Source organism: Acinonyx jubatus, chromosome E3 (assembly GCF_027475565.1).
Source record: "Acinonyx jubatus isolate Ajub_Pintada_27869175 chromosome E3, VMU_Ajub_asm_v1.0, whole genome shotgun sequence".
NCBI lineage: Eukaryota > Metazoa > Chordata > Mammalia > Carnivora > Felidae > Acinonyx > Acinonyx jubatus.
In genome coordinates, this window is record NC_069398.1 from 40,369,360 (window position 1) to 40,393,908 (window position 24,549).

The following is a 24,549-nucleotide window of genomic DNA, read 5'->3' on the forward strand; positions in this document are numbered from 1 at the left end:
AAACAGGGATGCCTGGGTGGCGCAGTCGGTTAGGCGTCCGACTTCAGCCAGGTCACGATCTCACGGTCCGTGAGTTCGAGCCCCGCGTTGGGCTCTGGGCTGATGGCTCAGAGCCTGGAGCCTGTTTCTGATTCTGTGTCTCCCTCTCTCTCTGCCCCTCCCCCGTTCATGCTCTGTCTCTCTCTGTCCCAAAAATAAATAAACGTTGAAAAAAAAATTAAAAAAAAATGAAAACAAAAATTAAAAAAATTTTTTTTAAGTGTCGACCTGACTGGGCCGAGGGATGGCCAGATTGCTGGTAAAACATAATTTCTGGGTGCATCTGTGAGAATGTCTCCGGAAGAGATTAGCATTGATTCAGTAGACTGAGTAAAGAGGATCTCCCTCCCCAGTACTAGGTGGGCATCACCCCATCTGCTGAGGACTCTAGAAGAGCTAAAGGGCAGAAGAAGAATGGATTTCCTCTCCCTGCGTGAGCTGAGAGAACAATCTTCTCCCCGCCGCTGATTGCTGGTCGGCCAGGGCAGGGCAGAGAGGCAGACAGGAACGGGGAGCACAGAGCTTGGGGACGAGAGCTGAAGACGGGGAACTGGTGTTTACGAGACAGGGCCTGACCCTGTGCCAGGAAGGAGGGTCGGCAGTGACAGCAGAGCCTCATTTGGAATGGGGCAGGAGGGGCCGGTTGTCCAAGGCACGAGCTCCTGGGTCCTCAGGATCCCCGAGGGCCTTGGGTCTCACACGGTTATTTTATTTTATTTATTTACAAAAATTTTTAAACGTTTTATTTATTTTTGAGACATGGAGAGACGGAGCATGAGCAGATAAGGGGCAGAGAGAGAGGGAGACACAAAATCCGAAACAGGCTCCAGGCTCCGAGCTGTCGGCACAGAGCCCGACGCGGGGCTCAACTCACGGACCGCGAGATCATGACCCGAGCCCAAGTCGGACTGAGCCACCCAGGCGCCCCTCACACGGTTATTTTTAAAAGAACCGTACTTTATTTTGAGGATAGCTCAAAGAACTCATTCACAAAACGCCTTTTGTTTTCAAAGCACAGCTTTTCATTAAAAGCAACGTCCGCCTTTAATACACCCTCTCCTACACAGTCCCGTGTTGGGGGCTGCCGGGTGCCCCGCCCCCGCCCCCGCCCCCGTGCTCAGTTGTCGTCAGAGTCCTCGCGTGCCTGCGTGCACGCCTTGGAGGGCCCGGGGGCGACAGAGGGCCCTGGTGGGGTCGGGGCCAGGTTCACCCAGCAGGGCCCATGAGGCAGCACGTGGCTCTCGTTGAGTCTGCAAACTCGATAGTTCTCGTAGTGGACGTTGTGGGTGATGTCCTTCAGGTCTTGGAGGTGGGAGCTGGGAGATGGGAGGCAGTTGAGCCCAGGCTGGCCACAGCGTCCCCTGCCCCCCGGGGTCCCTGAACCCTCACCGGATGAGCAGGTCTCTCAGCAGAGGAAACTCACAGTGCGCCATGTTCTCCACTGCAAGACACAACCAGACCTCTGGCCCTGTCCACCTGCCTTGCCCTCCATGAGCACCGAGTAAGCGCCCACTGTATGCTGTGTACCCCTGATATCCACCGCAACCTTTCCGCCCACATTTCTCACTGTCTTGTCTCATGTCCATTTATTCATTGCTGTGCCCCCCACACCTGGTACAGAAGGCTGCTACCAATACTTGAGTCAATGAATCCACTAATCATTTATTATTGTCCACTTAATAATTACTACAGTACAGTATGTGTATGATACCATATATATTATATTATTTTAGTGATTATGTGGATAAATGGGGGGCCCAGACCCTGGCTGCTCCTCCTTCACTTCCCATCCCCCCCACCCCCCACCCCCGCAGCGAGAGGCCTCCCTCCACCCCCTCAGGTAGCCTAGCCTCCTGCCCTGCCTTCTCCCACCTGTCATTGTCTCATCAGCTCTCTGGGGACAGGAGCCTTGTCTGTCCTGCTTTCAGTGTATCCCCTGAGGAAGCGCACAGAGTATGCCTGGCACATAGAAGACCCACAACAAATTCTGGCAAATGCATAGGGTGTCCTCTGGGTGGTGGGCATCATGCAAAGCAGTGGCCTGCCCTGTCCAACCACCTTCCATGTACAGATGTGCAGTTCGTTGGTTGCACAGACGCAAATGGCCATGCATGAGGTTGATGCCCATTTTACTGTGAGGAAACTGAGGCCCAGAGAGTCAGGTAACTTGCCTGAGTCCTCCCCGCTGCAAGGAGGGACTTGATTTCCAGGTCTGTCTGCTTCCTGGTTGTGGGCTTGCCCACTGTGGGCCCTGTGATGAGTGTTGAGGGTGCCGGAGGCAGCAGGATGCACCTGGATTTTCAGCCCACCCTCACCTGCGTTCTCTGCAGAGTCCCTGCACTGACCTTCAATGATGCCCCACTTGGTCTTCCGGCCCAGGACACACCTCCCGTTCACCAGGTGCTGTCGGTCGGCCCCGACCACAGCAAAGGGGATCCGGTCCTGCGGGAGGAGAGGAGACAAAAGGGTTGGCCCTGCATAGGAGGTGGGTAGAGAAGTCACGGAGGTGGGGTGGGGGAGGCACACTGTCCTTTGTGGGGAGACAGTGGTAGAAGGAGCACAGAGATCTGAAGTTAAAAGACACAGGGCACCTGGCCAGCTCAGTTGCTGGAGCCTGCGACTCTTGATCTCAGGGTTGTGGGTTCGAGCCCCACGTTGGGTGTAGAGATTACTTAAAAATAAAATCTTTCAAAAAAAAAAAAGTCTGATCAATGCCTCAGTTTTCTCATCTGTAAAATGGGAGTCAGAAGAGTACGTACACAGGGCTTTGTGAATGTTTGGGAAGATTACTCAGAGCCACATTAATAATATAATCTTAGGGATGTCCCATCTCTTACCTGGGTAAGAGATGACCTGCAATCACCTTCATCGGTTATCAAGAGGGTTAAATGACATGATTTTGCAACCCAGGGGTTGGCAACCTATGGTACATGGGCCAGATCAGGCTCCTGCCTGTTTCCCCATATAAAGTCTGTTGGCATACAGCCCCATGCATTCATTTACTCACGTCTAGGTTGCTTTCGTGCTGCAACAGCAGAGTTGAGTAATTGCACTGAGACCAGTTGGCCCACAAGGCCTAACATACTTACCATCATGTGGCCCTTCACTAAAAAGTTTGCTGAGCCCTGCTGAAAATTCTGGTGGTTCACTTGCTCATGGCCGGAAGTGGAGACTCAAATTCCTGAACTCCAAACTGCTATTTAGGGGTTTGCTTTTATTTCCAGGAGTTCATTTGTGATGAGGAATAGTAATCAATGGTGGCAATCATAATTATCTGTTCTGCGCTTATCCTGCGCCAGCCTGGAGCAAACCCTCAATAAATGTTAGATGTCTGGACGATTTACTGAGATGTTGAGTCAGTATGTTCAGGTCTGTGTCAGTTGCGGCCACGCTGCTGCCTTCTCAGGCCTCAGGACAGAAAGAAACTGGTCAAGGTCAAGGCTCTTTGAACGTTTCACAGGAGATCCTGTTTATTGTGCCAGTGGGGAGGGGAAAGAGGGAATGGTGGAGACATTGGGTCCGAGATGGGAAACAGGGCCATGTCCGGATGTGGTTTGTTTACTGCACAAAGGGAACTGGCCATGAATCTGTGTGGGGCTGAAATCACATGTGGGCCATGTCTGTGAAGGCAGAGTTGTTTGCTTCTAATCCAGGCAACAGCACCGCTGTGCAGGTTAACACGGTCCCTGAGGGAGTGATTCAAGGCCTGAGGTCAATGCATGATGAATCTCAGCCCTCACCTGAGTCCTTTGCAGGATCCAGACAGACTGACATTGGACAAACCACCAGGACGACAAGGTAGAGGCTTGGAGGCGGAATTCAGTTGATTAGGAGAAAAAGAAGAGGTTAGCTATTTCCCTCTTTCCTTCTCTTTTGAAACAGCTTTACTGAGATGTAATTCACGTACCATAAAATTCACCCTTTGAAAGGTGCAGCTCACAAGACTGTGCAGCCATCACCACAGTCTAACTCCAGGGCATTTTCGCTGCCCCAGAATGACACCCCACACCCATCAGCAGTCACTCCCCACTGCTCCTGACCCCCCAGCTCCTGGCAACCACTAATGTACTTTCTGTCTCTATACGATTTACCTATTCCGACGTTTCATATAATGGAATCATGTAATATTTGTCCTCTTGTGTCTGGCTTCTCACTGAGCTTCGTGTTTTCTTTTCTTTTCTCTTTTCTTTTTTTTTTTTTTGTTGTTTATTTTTGGGAGAGAGGAAGGGGAAGGAGAGAGAGAGAGAGAGAGAGAGGAAGAGAGAGAGACAGAGCAGGAGTAGGGAGGAACAGAGACAGGGGAAGACACAGAATTCAGAGCAGGCTCCAGGCTCCGAGCCGTCAGCACAGAGCCCAATGCAGGGCTCGAACTCACAAACCATAAGATCATGACCTGAGCCAAAGCCGGACGCTCAACCGACTGAGCCACCCAGGCGCTTCATGTTTTCAAGGTTCATCCGTGTTGCAGCAGGTGTCAGTGCTACATCCATCTGTTTTTATACCTGGAGGACACTCCATTGTGTAGACAGACCACGTGTATTTATTTAGTCATTCATAAGTGAATAGACATTTGGCTTATTTCCACTCCTTGGCTATTACACGTATTTCTGCCATGAACATCTGTGTACACGTTTTTATGTGAACATAGGTTTTCATTTCTCTTGGGAGTGGGCTTGCTGCTGGGTACCATGGTAACTCAGCGTTTAACCTTTTGAGGAACTGCTAGACTATTTTCCAAAGTGGGAGCACCTTTGACATTCCCGTCAGCAGCGTCTGCCTGCCAGTTCAACTTCTCCACATCCTCACCAACACTTGGGATTGTCTGTCATTTTGCAAACAGCCACCCTAGTGGGTATGAAGCGGTACCTCGTGGTTTTGCTTTGCGTTTCCCTGATGACTGGTGATGTCGAACCAACATCTTTTTGTGGGCTCATCGGCCTCTTGTCCAAATTCTTTGAGGGAATGTCATTCAAAACCCTTCCCATTTCTAAATTTGTAAGGCTTCTTTATTATGTTCAGGATACAAGTCCCATATCAGATAAACTATTTGCAAGCCTTTTCTCCCTCCCATTTCTGTAGGTTGTTGATGTTTGAGTTTATGTATGTATGGAGATTCATACCTGCCAGAAGTATGTGCACTTTCCCCAAGCTGTAGAGGGAGATGAATCTTTAGACAGAAAGAGCAGGTGGAAAGCAAATCGCCCAGCCGTGGTCACACCAGCCTGCCCCCCACCCCCACCCCGTGGCCTCCTACCCGAATCTTGCTGTTGAGGATCCTGTCATTGATATCCTCGTCAAAGCATTTCTGTGGGTACACCTCGATGCAGTGAGTCCTCAGGTTGTGCTGGATCTGGGGACGCAGGTGATCTCATCTCATCCTGTGCACTTGGCCTCCTCCTTGCCCCCACCGGCCCCATCACCCTGGGCGCCCAGATCACCCTGCGCCTGAAGGCCTCTCGCTCCTCAAGGGTCAGGCTGTCGGCCCGGGCAATCACAGGCACCACGTTCACGGTCCGGCACAGCCGCTGTAGGAACTCAATGTCCAGAGGCCGCAGGCTGCTCAGGCAGGGCAGCAACAGTGGAGGCAGTGGCAGTGGATGAGTGAGGGGGTGCCGGCCTGCAGCCCAGGCCAGGGACTCCTCCTCCTCCTCCTCCTCTCTGCCCCAGGCCAGGGTCCCTCCCCCAGCTGGCTCAGCCCTTTACCAGTGCCCAGTAGGCGGCACGAAGTACACACAGCAGTGCACCCGCGTGTCGGGGATGTGGCGCTGGCGGGTGATGAGGATCTCCTCCTGCAGGTACCGCTCGTACTGTTCATTAATGTAGCCCAGGATGGGGTTCCAGCTGGGGTGGCAGACGGACCCGACCTCAGAGCCGCCCCTGGGAGCCCCACCCATCTCCCCAGGTCCTCTGGGTGGTCTCCCCTTCGGAAGACCAATTGCCCCAGTTGGCCCAGGACACAGGACCTCCGTTCCTGTACGAGCTGAGACCTGTGGTTACCTGATCACCCTCCCCCCCGCTCCCCTGAATTATCAGTGAGACCCCTGCCGTTCTCAAGCTGAGGCCTTGGCTTCCTCGTTCATAAAATGGAGAGAATAAGAGCACCTACTTTGTTGGGGCGTGGTCTTAAAAGAGATGAATCGCCACAGCCGGGTTCCAACCACCATGGGCACTCACGCCATTGCTGCAAGGATCTCCTGAGTCCTCTCCCTGGGTCCCTTCCCCTGCCAGGCTATTGTCAACCAAGCAGCCAAAAGGACTCATCCATCCCTTTTTTTTTTTAAGATCCTTTTAAAAACAGGAGTCAGAGTACATCCCTTTTCTGCTCAGCCTGCCCACAGTGGCCACAGAAAAGCCTAAGTCCTTACACTGCCCTACCAGGCCCTACAGCATATCACTGTTTCTTCTGCCTGCCCTCCCCTCCTCGTTTCTCCCTACCATGCACACACCTCCAGCCACACCAGCTTTCCATGAACATACCATTCTGCCCACCGCAGGGCCTTGGCACATGCCACTATCCACTTTGAACACTCTTCCCCTGCACGTCCACAATGCTCATTTTCTCATATCCTGGAAATCCGCCCAAGTGTCACCTTATCCGGGAGGTCTTTCATGATCACTCTGCTTAAAGTTGCAATCCCTCTACAGCTCCCTATGCTTTCCCTTCTCAGAAATGTCCTCCTTGAATGATAGAGTTTAGGCCCACCTTATGTATAACTGATTTGTTGTGTTCATTGCTCAGCCCCCCTTCCCATGACAATGTAAATTTCACGTAGGCAGAGATGTTCATCTGTTTTGTTCATTGCTGTATCCCCATGTCTAGAACAGGGCTGGCACAAAGCAAGTGCTCAATGAAGCATTGTATGCAGGGCTGGCTTCGTACAAGCACAAACAGACCATTTCCACAGAGCTCCGTGCTTTGAAGGGCTTGCAGTTCATTCAATGTCCTGTGGTCAAGGTTTTACAATTCGTAATACTTTTTGAACAATGGGTCCCACATTTTCATGTCACTGGGTCCCACAAATTATGCATCCAGTCCTGATTGTGTGTGTGCATGTGTGTGTGTGTGTGTGTGTGTGTGTGTGTGACCAACTACTGTCGTGGGTTTTGTCACTGAGAGCCTAGAACAACTCTGCAAGGTGGGTGTCATCACCCTCAAGTTACAAAGAAGGAAACTGAGGCTCAGAGAGCTTCCATGACCAGTCCCAGGTTACCTAACTGGAAAGTGGTCTAACTCTGTGGTCCTGACTCTGTAGTGTGGGCTTCTAACTTCTGCTATATCATAACCTTGACTGAACACCTACTGTGTGCCAGGCAGGAAGCTCTGACCTTTATGTACTTGACTCCCTTCAATCTTGGAGGGCTGGTTGCATGCACCCATTATACAGATGAATAGACTGAGGCTCCAAGATGCCACAGTCAGGTGTTTCAGGGCTGGGATGTTTCCCAGGGGCTGGAGGGGCAGGGGCAGGGGCAACCAGGGTTCGGCCCCCACTGTCAAGGACCCACCACTTGTCATTGTTGATCTGGTCTCCAAAGCCAGGCGTGTCAGTCACTGTCAGCTTGAGCTTCACACCCTTCTCCTCGATGACTGTGTGTGGAGAGTGGAGTAGGAAGAGATTGGCCTGGGTGGGGTGGGGTGGGTGGGGTGGGGGTGGGGGACCACTCACCATGGGTCACTGACTTCAGCTGCAGCGTCTGGGGTGTGGGCATCGCCAGGCCCGGCAGGGTGCACTTCCACACCTTGGACTTGAAAAGGGTGTTCAACATTGTGGACTTGCCCAGCCCGCTCTGCCCTGGGGGTAACCAGACGACAGCAACAGAGGTGGACATTTTAGGCAGTGCTTCTCAGGCTGTTAAACAGTGAACTGTTTTCTAAGCATAACATAAATACTGAAAAGCGGGTGCTATCGTCAGTGTCCCCCTCAATCTTTATCCCACCCATTTTTATTGAGGCAAAATTCATGCAGTAAAAAAATTAACCATTAGCCATTTAAAGTGAACAATTCAGTGGCATTTAGTACATTCACAGTGTTGTGCACCCACCAATTCTGTGTAGCTCTTATTAGAAAGAAATCCACAGGCCGCAAATGGCGGAACTTAGGCCAAGTCTCCAAATGGGTGCCTAATATCTAACTTAACTGCAGTTCCAACCTCCCCCGGAAACGTAGCCTAAACTGGTCCGTCAGGGATTTTCTGGTCAGCACCGGTGAGTCATGTCACATGGGCCCTCACTGTCCCCCAAAGGAAGATGAAGTCATCCACCTAAGACCCTTTGCCTGTCCTCCAAAGGAAAGCAACCCTGCCTGTAATAATCCTTTCCTTTTGCTAATAACTTCCTTGCTCACATCCTCCTTTCTATATAGAAACCTTGCATTCTGCACAACTCCTTGGAGCTCACTTCTTACCTGCTGACCAGGTGCTGCCTGATTCATGAATCATGTCACAATTAGATCTTCAAATGTACTTGGCTGAACGTTGTTTTTTTAACCGTCAAGAAACATGCTCATTGCCCCAAAAGAAACCTCACACTCATTAGCAACCCCTCCCCATTCTCCCTCCATCATGACCTCTGGCAACTGCTAATCCATTTTTTTGTGTCTCTGTGGATTTGCCTACTCTGGACATTTCAAAGAAATGGAGTCATGCATGGGGCACCTGGGTGGCTCAGTTGGTTAAGTGTCCGACTTTGGTTCAGGTCATGATCTTGCGGTCCGTGAGTTCGAGCCCCTTGTTGGGTTCTGTGCTGACAGCACGGAGCCTGGAGCCTGCTCCAGATTCTGTGTCTCTTTCTCTCTCTGCCCCTCCCCAGCTCATGCTCTCTCTCTCTCTCTCAAAAATGAATATGCATTAAAATTTTTTTTTAAGAAATGGAATCATGCAATATTTGTCCTTTCATGTCTGGCTGCTTTCACTAAGCATAATGTTTTCAAGGTTCATCCAAGTCCTACCAGGTGTCAATACTTCATTCTTTTTCATGGCTGAATAATGTGCCATTGCATGGAGAGATCACATTGTGTTTATCCATTCACCCTGATGGGCAGTTCAATGCATCTTACAAATTAAATGGCCCATGTATACAGAACCAGATCCAGAGATGGAGCATATAGTTCCCCACAAGCCCAATCATGCCCATCTCAGTAACTATTAACCCAACACTCCAGGGACAGCCACTCTCCGGGCTTCCATCAGCAAGGAGCAGCTCTGCCCACCCTTGATTTAGGGAAGCACACAGCATGTGGTCTCTCGTGTCTGGCTTCTTTGGCTTGACACTACTTGGTGAGATTGACCCAAACTGTCTGTGGTTGTAGATGGTCCATTTTCCCTGCCGTGGGAGCTTCTCAAACTCGGTGGACCACATCTGCAGAAGGGAACACCCTACATCACAATGCAGGGTGCACACGTATTTTTGTATTTAACAAAAATTGTCCGAAGGGTTGTGCTGTCCAATATGGGAGTCCCACTTGGCTCCTGCCATGGGTGATATGGAAAATCTGAATTGAGGTATGCCATCAATGGAAAATACAACCCAGATTTTCCAGACTTGGTGTGTGCCAAAAAGAACGCAAAAGTTCTTTTTTTTAAACTTTCAAAAAAAGTTTATTTATCTTGAGAGAGAAAGAGAGCACACACAAGTTGGGGAGGGGCAGAGAGAAGGAGAGACAGAATCCTAAGCAGGCTCTGCGCCCTCAGTGCAGAACCCGATTTGGGACTCGAACTCGCAAACTGTAAGACCGTGACCTGAGCCAAGATCAAGAGTCAGACACTTAACCGACTGTGCCACCCAGATGCCCCAGGAATACAAAAGTTCTCATGGACAATTTTTTTTGGGTGTGGATTACATGTCATTCAAGATAGTACATACTGAGTTAAGTAACATAAATGGTTAAAATTAATTTCTCCAGTTTCTCTTCCCTTTTTTAAAGGTGGCTACTGGGAATTTTTACAATGACATCATGTGGCTCACATTATACTTCTATTGGACAGCACTGCCTTGGAACAATGCCCTTAATCGGTGTTGCCCACTCTGACATTTTATAGTCTGCTATTACCCAGTTTATTTTGTGAAAGGTGTAGTTTTGACCTACAGAATCAATTTTGCACCCATATAAATGCAATTCCAGAGAACCTCCTGAACGCCAGGACAGTGCTAAACCCAGTGAGGAAACTGAGGCAGAGAGGGGTCAGGGACTGTGCTCAAGGTCACACGTTGGCTGGTGTTAAGGGCCCGGATCAGGATCTGGGTCTGGGTGTTCACCACTTTCTGCCATGGCCTCCCCTTTTATTGCTCTCTTTGGGTTTGGCTGGGGCTTCATGGATGATTTTTGTCTTTTACTGCCTCAGTGTTTCCAGATTTTAAACTATGACATCTGGTGAGGGACTATTAACAGACCCACTGTTGAGACTGAGGCTCAGAGAGGTGAAGTAACGCGCCCACGCCCACAAGTCTGCATCCTTTGGTCTGTCCTCCCGTGAGCCCCTGCCCCTCACTCACCCACCACCATGATGTTGAACTCAAACCCCATCTTCATGGCCTTGATCTTCAGTTGGTCCAGCACGGCCTCAATGCCCACATAACCAAGCATCTCGCAGGGTGGGGTCTTGGGGCTGGAGGGTCTTGACGAGCAGGGGGAGGCGGACTGCCTCAGCGGGTCCATGGGGTCAGGGACACAGCAATGTCTGTCAACTGGGTGGGTGGGGAGAAGGGGGTTACTGGGGCTCTGGAGGGGGACCCTCTTGAGTTCTCATTTCTGGACCCTGGCTCCTGAGCTCTGCCACCTGGCACTCCCACACATTATACCCCTTGATCTACCCATCCCCCAAGGCCCCAGGGCCTGAGGGCTTTGGAGTGAAGTACAGGGAGGAGCTGCCTCTCAGAGGAGGCTGAATCCCTTCCCAGAGATACACCAGCCCAGTAATCTGTTCCTCCCCCACCCCAGTTTCCTCCCTACCCCCACCCCTGGCCCAGGCAGTATCCTTGCTCAGACACTCCCCCCAGAAGAATGGCGACAGAGAGAAGCAGCTTTGTGTAGCACCTGAAGGCCTTGGGTCTCTGACGGAGCTTCAAGGAGCTTCCCTGTCCTAGCTGGTGTGTGTGGTGAGGGGGGAGGAGACAAGGTGACAGTTAACTGAAGAATCTGAACTCCATCCCCTTCCCCATGACTTCAGGGGGAGGGGCAAGGGGTGGGCCTCCTCTACAGCGGGGAGCTGAGGGCAGGGGCAGGTAAGCTCTTCCAGTGTCCTTTTGGAACACTTACCCTAAATCCTTACAATGACCCTGGCCTAGTGCTATAGACAGGAACCCAGGGCCTCTGGGCAGCTCCCTTGCCCAAGGTCACCTAACTGGGCTAAGTGGGCTTCAGCCAGTCCCTCTGACTTCCAAATTCATGACTCTGCTAGCAAAAGCAAACCCATGACCCGCAGCCAGAAAGCAGAACGTCCATGTTTTCTTTGGTCTGTCCACCGCTGGGGCCACAGTGTTTTCAATGGCCAGATTGATTTAGGAAATATTTAGCCTACACTTAGTCTGTGAATAACATTGTTCTGGGGCTGTAGGACGGCAGCTTGTTTCACGATCATCCCAGTGCTATCAAGCTAGTGCTGTTACTCCCTCCAGGTTACAGAGAGTCTGAACCAGTTGTGCAAAGTCACCTAGTAAGGAAGTGGTGGGTTGGGATCTGAGTCCACGTGCTTACCCTCTAATGCTTTTCTTGTTCACGGGAACATCTAGATTTCCAGTGTGTTTTAGAGATTGTAAGCCCTGGCAATTCTGATGGCTGATGAGCTGCTCTCTTTGGCTGGGCCATGAGTTCTCCAGTTTGCCACAGTCCTCACCCCTCCCCGATGTGTCCCTGACACGATGTTTCTTATACAAATCCATCTCACTCACTACTTTCTCACCTGTTTCCTGGCACATGAGGAGTCCTCTGTCTCATGATGCTGAGCGTTTTCTCTGAAAGCCAGATAGTAAAGAGTTATTTTGAGCTTTGTGGGTCATAATATCTCTATTACACCTACTCTTCAGGCCTGCTGTTGTAGTGTGAGAGCAGCCACACACAGGTGAAGGGGGTGGCTGTGTGTAGGTAAAACTATTTACAAAAGCAGGAAGTGGTTTGCCAACCCTGCTTTGCTTGCTGAAACTCACCAAGTCTGCCCCAGTCCATTCACCTCAACTGTCCTGAGCCCCAACTAGCCTTCTGTCCCTCTCTGCCTGTGCCCTTGTGCTTCCCTACCTTCTACCTATCTCACGACAGAGCTTAAACTTCATCTTTGAGGCTTGAGGCTTTGGGTGGGGCTGGGCAAAGCCTGCCCTGGAACATGGTTCCTTTCCCAATAGAGAAATCTCTCAAGCTACAAGTCCACAGCTCTCAAGGGTTATGGGAGGCTGGCCTCCTCATCAAAGCGAATGGGCACGTTGTACATGGATGACCAAACAGTACTGGTGGCCTGTGGACTGAACTTGAGCGCGAGATTCTGCTTCCTAGGAAAACCATCCCACGTGAGTGACAGTAGGATTCTGAGCAACTGGGAGAGGAAAAAAAAAAAAATAAAAAAAGAAAAGCGAGCCTCAGTGGGTAGCCACTAGGATCACAAGTGTCATGACCGTGCTTGCAGAAAGCAGTGGTCACTTGCATGGCGCTCTTGGCTGTGTTGATTGGGAAAAGCCCAGGGTGAAGTGATCTGAGCAGTGTGAGAACAGCAGATGAGTCCAAATGTGTACAAAGAACAGAAGACTGAAGGGAATCACACCCATAAGTTGGGTGAGTAATATATAGCCATTCAGTGCATGTTTCTAGAACACCTCATTGTGCTAAGGAAGTGTTTTATGGATCATTCCATTCAATCTAACCCAAGAATAAGGGGAATGATATTTATACACCCATTTTACAGAAGAAGAAACTGAGGCAGAGAAGGTCAAGGATTGTGCCCCAAGGCCACACACGGATGGGTGTTAAGGGCTGGGAACAGGATCTGAGTCTGAGGGGGGTCTGACCCACCTGAAATATGCCTTGGCATGGCCTCCCCATCACTGCTCTGCTCCCATCTTAGAACTCTACAGGTGGTTTCTGTCTTTTAGTAACGTGGTAATTTCTCAGATTTTGATAAGTGTTGGATGCTTAACCAACTGAGCCACCCAGGTGCTCTGGGTTTTGTCTTTTAACAAGTTGGAATTTCCCAGGTTTTCCCTAATAAAGAGCAACTGCCCCCTCTCCCTCCCCACCCCCCCCCCCCCCCCGCCATCAGAAAGTCTTACATTATTATTATTATTATTATTATTATTATTATTTTAAGTTTACTTATTTATTTAGAGAGCATGAGCAGGAGAGGGGTAGAGACAGAGAGGGAGAGAGACAGAATCTCAAGCAGGCCCTGCACTGTCAGTGCAGAGCCTGATGCAGGGCTCAAACTCATAAACTGTGAGATCATGACCTGAACTGAAACCAAGAGTTGGATGCTTAACTGATTGAGCCACCCAGGCACCCCTAGAAGGTCTTACTTTCATAATGAAAAACAAGTAACAAGGCACCCAGGGGTCTGGACAGGAAGGCTGAGGGTCAGTGGGGAGCAGAGGCGACAGAGGGCCTCTTGCCCACCCAGCCAGGACAAGTGGTAGGGGGACAGGGGCCACAGTTGTGGACCCCCATCCTCTTTTTTTTTTTTTTTTAAGTGAGGTAGAAAGGAGCTCCTGGGTGGCTCAGTTAGTTAAGCGTCCAACTCTTGATTTCGGTTCATGTCATGACCTCACAGTTTTGTCAGTGTGAGCCCCATGTTGGGCTCCTTGCTGACTGCAGAGCCTGATTGGGATTCTCTCTCTCTCTGTCTCTGCCCCACCCCTTCTTGCGTTCTGTCTCTCAAAATAAATAAATAAACTTAAAAAAATTCTTAACAAAGTAATAAAATTGCGGTAAAGGGGCACCTGGCTGGCTCAGTCAGTAGAGCATGTGACTCTTGGTCTTGGGGTTGTGAGTCAAGCCCCGCATTGGGCATAGAGCCTATTTAAAAAAAAAAAAAAAAAAAAAAAAAATATATATATATATATATATATACACACACACACACAAAATTTAGGTAAAATTTGCATACAATTAATTTGCATAAAACTAACTATTATCCACTCTAAAGAGAACAGGTAAGTGGCAGATCACTATTTAGTACACCTACAATGTGGCTAAACCACCACCTCATCCTGTTCCAAGATATGTTCATCACCCCAAAGGAAATCCCATCACTACTAAGCAGTCACTCCCCTTCTTCCCCCCTCTCCCAGCCCCTGGCCACCACTAACTACTTCCTGTCTCTATGGATTTGCCTGTTCTGAACATTTCACAGAAACAGACCTACACACCATGTAGTCTTTTGTGTCTGGTCTCCTTCATTGAGCATCACGTTTTGGAGGTTCATCCATGTTGTAGTGGGTGTTACTGCTTCCTTTTGTGCGGCTGGATGACATCCCACTGTATGGACAAATCACCTGGTGGTGGTCATCCATTCATCGGTTGACAGGCGCTGGGGCGGTTTCCACCTTTTGGCTCTTGTGATCAGTGCTGCTGTGAACACTTGTGTACAAGTCTTTGAGAACTTGTTTTCAATTTTCATGGGTCTATCTATACCTAGGAGCGGAATTGCTAGGCCATATGCAATCACCACGTGTAACTTTTTATTTTTTAATTTTTATTTATTTATTTATTTAAATTTTTTTAAATTTTGGGGCGCCTGGGTGGCTCAGTTGGTTGGGCGACCGACTTCAGCTCAGGTCATGATCTCACAGTTTGTGAGTTTGAGCCCCGTGTTGGGCTCTGTGCTGACAGCTCAGAGCCTGGAGCCCGCTTCGGATTCTGTGTCTCCCCCTCTCTCTGCCCCTCCCATGCTCATGCTCTGCCTGTCTCTCAATAATAAATAAACGTTAAAAAAAAATTTAAAAATTTTTAAATTTTATTTTTTTAACTTACATCCAAGCTAGTTAGCATATAGTGCAACAATGATTTCGAGAGTAGATTCCTTAATGCCCCTTAACTTTTCTTTTTTAAGATTTATTTAGTTTTTAGAGAGAGAGAGAGAGAGCAAACTCACAATAGGGGGAGGGGCAGAGAGAGAGGGAGACAGAGAATCCCAAGGAGGCCCCACGCCGTCAGCACAGAGCCTGATTCGGGGCTCGAACTCATGAACCGTGAGATCGTGACCTGAGCCGAAATCAAGAGTCAGATCCTCAACCGACTGAGCCACCCAGGCACCGCCCCCGCCCCCCCACCATGCGTGTTTGAGGAACTACCTCAAACTGCACCCTCCTCCTTTCCTTCTGCAGTAACACTCTAGTTGTTTCAAAACTCCCCTGCTCCTGCAACAGCCGTCTGAGATCTGGAATAGGACGGAGGGGTGGTAGCGTGGAAGAAGGGGACCCAGGACAGGAGACCCTAGAATGTGGTGGGGAAGGGCTCTGGGGTCTAAATGCCTGGGCCCCAGTTCTGGCTTCTCTGCTCACTCTGGGGATGGCTGACAGAATCATGGCCCCCAGAGATGTGTCCATCCTAATCCCCGGACCCTTGAGAGAGTATGGTAACTTACTCAGCAAAAGGGACTTTGCAGATGTGACTAAGGATTCAGAGGGTGGGATTATCCTGTGGGCCAATGTAATCACAGGGGTCTTTGTAGCAGAGAGGTCAGGCGGGTCAGGGCCAGAGGATATATGAGCATGGAGGCAGAGACTGGCATGACCAGTGGGCGTGGCCACCAGAAAGCCAGAAAAGGCAAGGAACGGACGGTCCCCTAGAGCCTTCAAAAGAAACACAGCCCTGCCGACCTGTTATAGACTCTGATCTCCAGAACCCTAAGACAATAAATGTGTATGGTTCGAAGCCATGAAGTGCGTGGTCGTATGTCACAGCAGCGACAGAGAAGGAGCACCTTAGGTGTGCGACTTGAGCTGGTCGCTGAGCTTCTCAAGGCCACACCTTTCATATCTGTGAGTGGAAAGGACAGTGATGCCAGTTGAGGCTTGCCCTGAGGACAAATCAGGAAATGAATGGATGGTGTTAGGTGCGGAGCCTGACATCAGCTGACACGTTCTCCCCTGCTAGACCACAAGCACCACAAGAATTAAGAAATTGTGTCCACTTGGTTTACGGCCAACCTCAAGTGCTGAGCAGTGTCTGGCCCTTGGTGGGCCTGGACACGTCTGCGCTGAAAGAAGGGAGAGTGAGAGCTGCCTTTCTGGACAGGGTCGGGGCCCCAGGCTCCAAGTTCCAGGGGAAGAGGTCATTTGAGAGAGGATAATCATCTTTTTGTAACGACCACGCTGAGGATTAGAATAGAGGAGACAAGGACCACAAAGACTCCTAGTATGGTGCCAGGCACATGCCATCTGCCCAGTGGAGGGGAAATGGAAACCACTTTTCCCTCCCTGTCCCTCCCTCCTGTCTGTCTCTCTTCACTCAAGTCAACAGAGGCCCAGGCCATACAGTGTTCCAGGCTGCCTGTCTGGCCTGTTGAGAAAACAGTGAAAAATCCCCGAGTGAAGAAGCTTACAGGCCCTTGGCTACCTCCCTGGGTCCCGCAGCACCTGCTCCTGTTGGGAAGCTGTAAGCACACCTGTTAGGGCACAGGCCCCACCCCCCTGGAGCCTAGCCGCCCCTAGGAAGGGTGGGGCTGGTTGCCAAGGTGCCAAGGCCTCAGGTAGCAGCTATCTTGGGTTGCGGATCCGGAAGCAGGAAGTAGCCTGTGTTCTCAGGACCTGGCAACTGGCTGACTGGGGGAGCCTGGAGGCTGGTAGGAGTCTGGGCGCCGAGTTGCTGGGGGCGGGGGGTGGGGACCAGGCAGGGGTTTGGGGGTGTTGGTGTGGGAGGGGGCAGGGGCAGGGCAGGGGCTGGGCTGTGAGAGGTCTGACTGAGTTCTGAGGCAGCCCCTTGGGGGCTGGTGGTACCCAGAAGGCTGGAGCTGAGATGGCCTTGGCAGAAGACCTGGAGAAGGAGCTGGAGACCACGGCCCAGGAAGTGCTGGGGAAACTGAGGAGCCGTCAGCTGTTCCAGTCCAGGTGGGACACTGCTGCCTTCATCATCTTTCTCATCTTCCTTGGTGAGTGTGGCCGTGGCCTTGGCCTTTGCCCCCCCGCAAGCCTCCTGACCCAGACGTGGCCAGGACCCTCTCTGGACACCTGTCACCGCCTCCCCCCCCCCCCCCCCAGGCACTGTGTTGCTGCTGCTGCTGCTTGTTTGCATCCACTGCTGCTGCTATAGCTGCTGCAGCCGCCGCACCTCCAGATCCCAGAAGGTGAGCCCCGATCAGGTGAGCCCCACTGGCCTCCTGGGCTGGGCAGGTGCGAGGGGCAGCCTGGAAGTGCACTGGGGAGACGAGGGTGCTGGGCCTCCTGTGGACAGGGGGCAGGCAGGGGACACATGAGTGAAGTCCAGCTGATTCCTGTGCCTCTCTTGTAGGAACACCGCAGGGGTGTGGATAACTTGGCCCTGGAACCTTAACACACCGAGCCCCCCAGCCCCTCTGCCCGTGTGTCCTGCTGGGCAACAGGAACAATGCCTTGTTTGTCCAGAACCTGAGTCTGGAGTGTGTTCTGAGCCTCCCGTCAAGGGGTGGGCAGTGTGGGAACTCAGTGCTTTATCCAGATGCCCACCTGCTCCCTCACAGCTTTCAGCCTACACGACGGCCACCAGACCCTGAATCACCAGCAACTGCCCATGGGAGGGGAAGCTGGGGCCCAACTCAGGGCCCGGAACCCCCAGGCAGAACGCTTGTTCCCATCCCACTCAGCCCCGTGGCAGCCCGGAGGACCCCCTCAAAGGTGGTGTGGGGAGGCCAAGGGCTCAGTCACTGGGTACCCCACTCAGGTCCTGAGTATCAGGGGTCCCCAGCCTGGTCCTCACTCAGACAGACAGACGCTCCAGGTAAAGTGGGGTGATCTTTATTTCCTAGAGGCTTTGTCAGGGATGCTGAGCAAAAGCATTCTAGGACACCATAGCTCACGGTGGGTGGCTTCTGTCTGCTCTCCTAACTCACAGCTTAAGGTCGCCACCCACTCCTCACCCTCCATGGAGGGGGTGTGCATGGCTACCCTTCACCATCCAAGGTCAGCTCAGAAAGCAGAAAAAGGAGGCGGAAGGAGAGCCCTGGGGTTGGCCCCACCCAGAGTCCAAAGGTTTCCGCCTGCAGGGAGGGAGGGTTTGGAATGTGGGCCACATCTCTGCTCCGCCTTCCTGACCACCCCCCTCCGCAAAATGAAAAGCAAGCCTTCGTCCCTTCTTTTCAGTGATTCCAGTGTTCATTTCCATCTGTGCAAATATGATGGGCAGGATGGGGTAAAGACGAAAATAAATAGCCCATGCTGCCCGGCTCTGGCCAACACTCCGAGAGGGGATAGCTGAGAGGGTCAAGGGCCATTTCCCAGGTGGACAGACTCTTGGGGGTTCTGTTCAGAAAGGCCTGTAGCTCCAGTAGCTGGAGAACACGGAGATCTGGAGAGGGAGAGAGGTGGGGGGACATGGTGAGTGCTGGTGCTAGGGAGCCTCCCTTGCTGTACCCTGTGACCCGAGTGAGATTTCAAGGTCATCCAAGGGCAATTTGTCAGGGAGACAGTACTGTTGCTCAGCAACATCATGGCCCATCTGCTGGGTGTGTGTGGAGGGTACGATGGAGATTTGGGGGTGCTTTGGAGGTATGACCAGAGCCCTTGGGATCCCCCCAAGATGAAAAGGCTTAGCAGCCTGCCACCTGGCTGGCCCAATGTGTCTGAGAGGGAGGCCCACCCTGACCCCACAGTCCCCCGTGGCCCACCTTATCCTTGAGCTGCTGGCAGAGCTGCAGGGAGACTGTGAAGAAGACTAGGGCATCGTTGAGCCATGGGATCACACACTCCACCTTGTGCACATGGCTCACCTCCAGACGCTGGGAGCCCCACTCGCTGTGGGGAGAGGGGAGGGTCTCCCCTGGGTGGGGGGTGCTGACCAGCCTGGCCCCCCAGGCTCCAAGGTGCAAAGGGTTGGGGAGGTCAGGATGCTCCCCAGCAGCATACTTACAACATGGCCCCAGGGCTGTGGAGCACGGCGCCTCCAGCTGGGCGGAAGTTCTAGGAAAGAAGGGGACCAGACCCGGTCAGGCCCTGGAGGCTGGTCGGGCCCTGGAGGCTGCCAGGCACGTGGGGGCGGGTGGGGTTCCCTCACCTTGGTGGAGTTGGGCTGCAGGGCGTGCAGCTGGTACACGGTGAGGCAGAGCTTGTTGAGGTTGATGTACACATTGACTAGTAGGTCAGAGGGCAGGGCAGGGGCGAACATCCGCTGGGGACGAGCACCGGGCAAGCAGGTCGGATGAGGGTCGCGCAGGCGCAGGCCTCCCAGAACCACCTGAGCAACCCCATTCCCCAACCCAGGCACTGGGGCTTCTAGACTTTTCCGAGGTGTCCTGGGTGGCTTTCTGCACCAGGCTTGAGAAGCACTGATGCAGACTAGGAGCATTTGGGGGACGCAGGGTGGAAACCAAGGACCTTGTCCCAGAAAACTGCATAGACAGAGGACTCGGACAGCAGTTCGGGGTTTCCAGGGCCCCTTCACACCCGTGTCCCTCCCAGGGGCAAGCTGGGCTCCTCAGTGGGGATTCCCTCTCCTGGAGCAGGGGCTGGACTAAGGTACTGACCGTGAGGCCACTGGCAGCGATCTCAGGCAGAGTAAGGGTAGCCGGGGTGGTGAGCCGGTTGCGGGCTCTGGTCAGCTGCAGCATCACAGCGTCCATCAGCTGTGGGCAGGGGGCTGGTCAGAGCTACTTCGAGGGCAGCCCCTGCCCTCCCACATCAGAGCGTGACAAAGTCATGGAAGCTCCCAGCTCCTGCCCTGGGTGCTCACGGTCTCAAGGCCTGAATCCCTGCTGTGTGGGGCTTGTTAAAGGTGCAGGTACTGGGGTTCCAGCTGAGGGTGGGGGTAGGACGTCTGCAGTGGTGACCACCTATCCAGCAGGTTCTACTGCATGGGATCCTGGGTGCTGGTCCAGTGGGGAATGGAACATGGGAGATCCTGAGGGTCAGTCTCAGGGGCATGAGGGCTTTGTGGATGGGGGTACAGGCAATGAAGGAGCTTAGAAGAAGGGGCCTGAATCCAGCTTGGGTGCAAGGAGCCAGGGACGGTGATGGCATGGCTAGGTTCAGGTCTTAGCCTGGGGTACCAGCCCCATTTTCACAGTTGAGGAAAGAGAAGCTCCCAAGTGCTAAGGTCACATGGCTAGTGAACAGTGGAACCATCTGGAACTCATCCTTTTCCTTTGCCACGACTAAAACTCTTGCTTGGACTCCTCAGAGCCCCAACTTCCACTGCTTCCAGATATTGCCATGGGCATGGGCGTGACCTTGCTTCCAGGAAAGGCAAATCTGGGTGGAGGCATGGGGACTACACCCCCTGTCCCCAGGGTGGTCACAGTTCTGGGAGGGACCTCAGGCCATTAGTTGTAAGTTTTCATATGAGGACTCAGAGGTCCAAAGAAGGAAAGTGAATCACCTGAAGACACATAGCAAATCAGGGACAGAGTTTAAGCATGAGTTTGGGGCATACGAGCGCAGCTGGTCCCTGCAAACCATGTGGATTCCCTTTGCTAATTGTAAGAGTTCCTCTAGTGCTAGTCATGTGACTACTAGCATCTACTAGTAGTAGCTGAGCACTTCCTGAGCATTTGCTAGAGGCTACTTTACCTGCATCATCACAACTGGTCGTCACTGCAGTGAGTCCCCCCTCTATAGGTGAGGCTATTGAGGCATTGAATGACTAAGAAAGTAACCTGAGGTTGCACAGCTTACAGCGGAGGCCCTAGAATCAGAATCGCAATCTGAGTCTGGAACCTGGGATATAAATCATTTGACTGTAGCTGGATGGACATGTGTGCGTTGAGAGGTGATGGGTGGGCCATCAGCTGCGCCTGAGGATGTGGGGGCAGAATTCTCCAGGGGCCTGGTCAGGGCCAGGGGTAGGGAACCTAGTTCTCCTGTCCCTTCTGGCTGCTCACCTTGAGGACCTCTGCTCCCGTCCTGAACTGGTAGCTTTCATCCCGGTTGGCAAGGAGGTAAATGGCTTGGCTTACATGGTTCCTGGCATCCTGGATCTGAAAACAGTGCCCATCGAGAGGTCAGTGGGCTGGGCCTCAAGAGGAAGAGATGCCAACTTCATCTCTCAGTGGGCAGTTCCTGCCCCAGTCATCACGATGAGGGGCCATTCTCCTTGGAGGGGTGGGGTGGGAACCGCCTGCCTGCCCTCTCCCCACCAGCTCCCAGCTCCGTGTCCTCTGAATGCCAGGTCCTGGCTGGGTGTTGGGCACATGGCAAGACTGTGGCAGGCCTGCTGTCACATAGCTCACCTTCTAAAGGAGGGCAGGTGATCGCCGAGTAAAGGCCTAAGATAAAAAGACTGACTTGCACAAGGAAAGAGGGTGACTCTGCAGGATGGGGGAGGGGGAGCCTCTTTTGATGGATGGAGGTCAAGGGAGGCCCCAGGGAAGTGATTCTTGAGGATCACCCAAATGACAAGAAAAGCAGAGCGCCGAGCGCCGAGCATGGGCAAAGGCCCTGAGGTGGAGACCAGCTGGTGTCCAGTGAGAGGGGAAGGGGCTTGGATCAACCAATCACACAGGAGCTTGTAGGGAACATGGACTCTGTCTCCAGGAGCCATCAGAAGCCCCCTGGAGGCTCTGGGAAGGGGAGTTCCTGGCTCCAGAGGACCCCAGTGGTTCCTGCTGGGGCCCAGGGGCCTACAGACAGGTTTTCCACCTCCTTCAAGGCTAGGCTCTGGAGCCCCAGGCCCTGCCTGCCCCAGCTCTGCTACTAGGAAACACCCTTCCAGGCTTGCTCCGGCTTCAAATCCCCATGGCCAGCCTGGAGCCCTCAGTGCCTCTCAGGCCTGCCCCTGCCTGCCCTTGTGGTCTGAGCCCCAGTAGGGGAAGGGCCCAACTACCTGCTGCAGCTTCCACTGCTTGTCTTCTCGGAAGGCGAAGTGCAGCAGCTGGTTGTTCCGGGGTATCTTCAGGTTCACATCCTGACGGGCAAGAGTGCATAAGCAGAAGGATGACACCCTCCTGCTTTTGGCCACCCTGAGCCCTTGAGCAGGGGGCCAGAAATGGGGTGTGTGGGGTGGTTCGGGCCCCTGTCATTCCACAGGGCAGAAGGTCTCCCAGCACAGTGGCCATTTGGAGTGTGAACAAGGAGGTCAGGAAGCAGGAACTCGGGCCCAAGAGGAACCACAAAGAAATGAAAGGGAAAACAAAGGGGAAGGTGGCCTCAGCCAGGAGGAGCTGTGACTGTGGGCAAAAGGGAACACGGGTACAGGCCAATGGACTGAGCACCCACCCACTACTGGAGGAGAGGCACCTTCCCCCACATCTTGGTGCCTGGCACCAACGGAGCTCAGATGCTGGCCGATTTCACTTTGAATTGGGGCCAGCTTAATCCCGCTGCTGCCCACGCTTCACTGGGCCCAGACTCAGGGCTGGGCCGTGTGCAAACATCTCCCTTCGGCACCTCACACAGAAGCCACATGCCAATTCCATGAGGAGGCTGCTGGGGGGTGGGGGGAGTATTTTACAAGGGAGAAAACTGAGGCCCAGAGAGGTCAAGGATCCTGCCCAGGGTCACACAGCCAACTGGTGGCAGAGCCAGCAGGAGGCTCCCATACTCTTTCCCGCTGGATCCTCCAGCAACAGAGAAAGGGGAGAGGGGCTGGGGGACTCACCGCCTGGCTCAGCGCGTCCCCTTGCAGAGTCAGCACACCTTTCACCTGGTCTGTGCTGCAACACGTGGGGGTCAGAGCAGTGCCTGTGGCTGCCCTCTCCCACCACCTGGCCCTCCCGGCAGCTTGCCCCTGGCTGTCCCAGGATGGCCCGCTGGGCCTTGGCTGTGCAGCCTCTCCTGGAGGGATCCCAGGTGTCCCCCTCACAAGCAGCTTCATCGCCCTCATTTCTGCTCAGCCCCCGCTCACCTACAGCTGCCAAGGATGAAGTTCTCCTGCTTGGCAGGACCCTCCGTGCCGGTGCCAGAGCAGGGCAGAGTGAAGCGGAGAGAGGCCTCCTGGAAGGGCAGAGGGGATTAGGGTAAAGTTCATCCAATCCAGTTCAATGGTCTTTCCAGAAGCCCCATTTCCTAGGTTGGCCAGGGGAGGGTCAAGTGGGTTGGTCTCACTGGAGCACCTTATCCAAGCCTCCAGGGCACCTTCCCATTTCTCAGGCCTTTCCGCCCTCACCTGGGTTTCATGTCCTACCAGAGTGGATGGATAGCTGTTCCTTCCACATTCCCCAGAAACCTGCCTCAAGCCCAACTCCAGGATATAGAACAGAGCGATGGCCTCCTGGCTTGGTTAAAATGCTTGGGTTAGAGAAAGACAAATATCATATAACTTCACTCATATGAGGACTTTAAGAGACAAAACAGATAAACATAAGGGAAGGAAAACAAAACTAATATAAAAACAGGGAGGGGGACAAAGCATAAGAGACTCATAAATATGTAGAATAAACAGAGGGTTACTGGAGGGGTTGTGGGAGGGGGGATGGGCTAAATGGGTAAGGGGCATTAAGGAATCTACTCCTGAAATTATTGTTGCACTATATGCTAACTTGGATGTAAATTTAAAAAAAAAGGGGGAAAAAAAAGACGCTTGGGTGTGGGGACAGAGTCAGAAAATGTTAGTAGTCATGACAACTCGCAATTTCTGCCCTACCAGGCAATGTCTGGACATTTCTGTGAGTGGACTTATTTCACAATAGCCCTGTGAGGCGGGTACTGCAATCTTTTTGCGAAAGGGAGCCCCCCAGATGTTGAGTATGATGCTGGAGACCTTGAGATAACAGCTTCAATGGAAGCCTTCCTTGACCCCGACTCCCTGCCCGGGAGCTCATTCCACGCCCAACGCACTGCGCTCACACAGCTGCCTGTGATTAAGTGGACAATCATGTGTTGGTACCCCGACTGGACTCCCAGTCCTCCGAGGCAGGGCCTGGTCTGCACACCGCGCATCGCGCCCACAGCAGGCGCTCGGGAGGCAGGGGCATCGGCCCGGGAAAGAGCCGCTGCTGGGCCGGCCCGCCAGGCGCCTTACCTTGAGGATGTCTTGCAGCTGCCTGAGGACGGCGTGCACCTCGTCGTGCAGCAGCCAGCGGAACTCCTCCTCCTGCGGGCACAGGCCGATTGTCAGCCTCCCGGGCCCACCGTCCCCGGCTCCACCCTGCCCTGGCCGGGCGCCTCACCAACACCGCTCGCTCCGCCGCCGTCGCTGCCATCGCGGTCGCCATCGCCGCCGCTCGCCGCCCAGCGACCGTCAGGCACCCGCCGTCAGCTCAAGGCTCGGTGCACCGGCCGTCAGTGCGCTAGCAGCACCCGGGCCCACCCCCGCTGCCGATTGGCGGCACGCGCGTCCGCCCCGCCCCCGGACCGCCTCTCCCGCCGCCGACCGGCCGAGCCGCGCTCCGAATCGAGGCTGGCGGCTGCGCGAACCCGCCTGCCCCGGCTCTCCCAGGCTGCCGCAGGCACCCACCGCGAGCGCTCTG

At 53.2% G+C, this 24,549-nt stretch overlaps 3 protein-coding genes across 7 annotated transcripts; 1 reads left to right on the forward strand and 2 right to left on the reverse strand.

Annotated features, from left to right (window-relative positions):
• Nucleotides 1–975: 975 nt before the first annotated feature.
• SEPTIN12 (septin 12) lies at nucleotides 976–11,230 on the reverse strand. 3 transcript variants are annotated; one of them, XM_027043304.2, is made up of 11 exons: nucleotides 11,073–11,230; nucleotides 10,532–10,723; nucleotides 7,707–7,832; nucleotides 7,546–7,627; nucleotides 5,743–5,880; nucleotides 5,478–5,595; nucleotides 5,294–5,389; nucleotides 2,385–2,481; nucleotides 2,211–2,290; nucleotides 1,429–1,480; nucleotides 1,216–1,355 (listed from the first exon to the last, which is right to left on the reverse strand). In XM_027043304.2, exons 2-10 carry the CDS (start codon nucleotides 10,692–10,694, stop codon nucleotides 1,445–1,447), a joined length of 936 nt encoding a protein of 311 aa, XP_026899105.1. In that variant the 5' UTR covers nucleotides 10,695–10,723; nucleotides 11,073–11,230; the 3' UTR covers nucleotides 1,216–1,355; nucleotides 1,429–1,444. The 3 variants fall into 3 exon arrangements, with proteins under 3 accessions (XP_026899104.1, XP_026899103.1, XP_026899105.1); XM_027043303.2 differs by lacking the exon at nucleotides 2,211–2,290 and having other exon boundaries at nucleotides 976–1,355; XM_027043302.2 differs by lacking the exon at nucleotides 2,211–2,290 and having other exon boundaries at nucleotides 976–1,355; nucleotides 1,429–1,525.
• Nucleotides 11,231–16,573: 5,343 nt separating this feature from the next.
• On the forward strand, nucleotides 16,574–17,580 carry SMIM22 (small integral membrane protein 22). Of its 3 annotated transcripts, none has more exons than XM_053213510.1 (4): nucleotides 16,574–16,800; nucleotides 16,962–17,106; nucleotides 17,216–17,316; nucleotides 17,466–17,580. In XM_053213510.1, exons 2-4 carry the CDS (start codon nucleotides 16,974–16,976, stop codon nucleotides 17,505–17,507), a joined length of 276 nt encoding a protein of 91 aa, XP_053069485.1. In that variant the 5' UTR covers nucleotides 16,574–16,800; nucleotides 16,962–16,973; the 3' UTR covers nucleotides 17,508–17,580. The 3 variants fall into 3 exon arrangements, with proteins under 3 accessions (XP_053069485.1, XP_026899100.1, XP_026899102.1); XM_027043299.2 differs by having other exon boundaries at nucleotides 16,627–16,800; nucleotides 16,959–17,106; XM_027043301.2 differs by having other exon boundaries at nucleotides 16,646–16,800; nucleotides 16,959–17,106; nucleotides 17,216–17,301.
• Nucleotides 17,581–17,931: 351 nt separating this feature from the next.
• On the reverse strand, nucleotides 17,932–24,506 carry ROGDI (rogdi atypical leucine zipper). Its single transcript, XM_027043298.2, has 11 exons — nucleotides 24,250–24,506; nucleotides 24,102–24,173; nucleotides 22,986–23,074; nucleotides 22,740–22,794; nucleotides 21,966–22,046; nucleotides 21,025–21,120; nucleotides 19,672–19,770; nucleotides 19,203–19,316; nucleotides 19,059–19,108; nucleotides 18,817–18,943; nucleotides 17,932–18,497 (listed from the first exon to the last, which is right to left on the reverse strand). The coding sequence occupies exons 1-11, from the start codon at nucleotides 24,292–24,294 to the stop codon at nucleotides 18,456–18,458; spliced, it is 870 nt and encodes a 289-aa protein (XP_026899099.1). The 5' UTR covers nucleotides 24,295–24,506; the 3' UTR covers nucleotides 17,932–18,455.
• Between the last annotated feature and the right edge of the window lie 43 nt (nucleotides 24,507–24,549).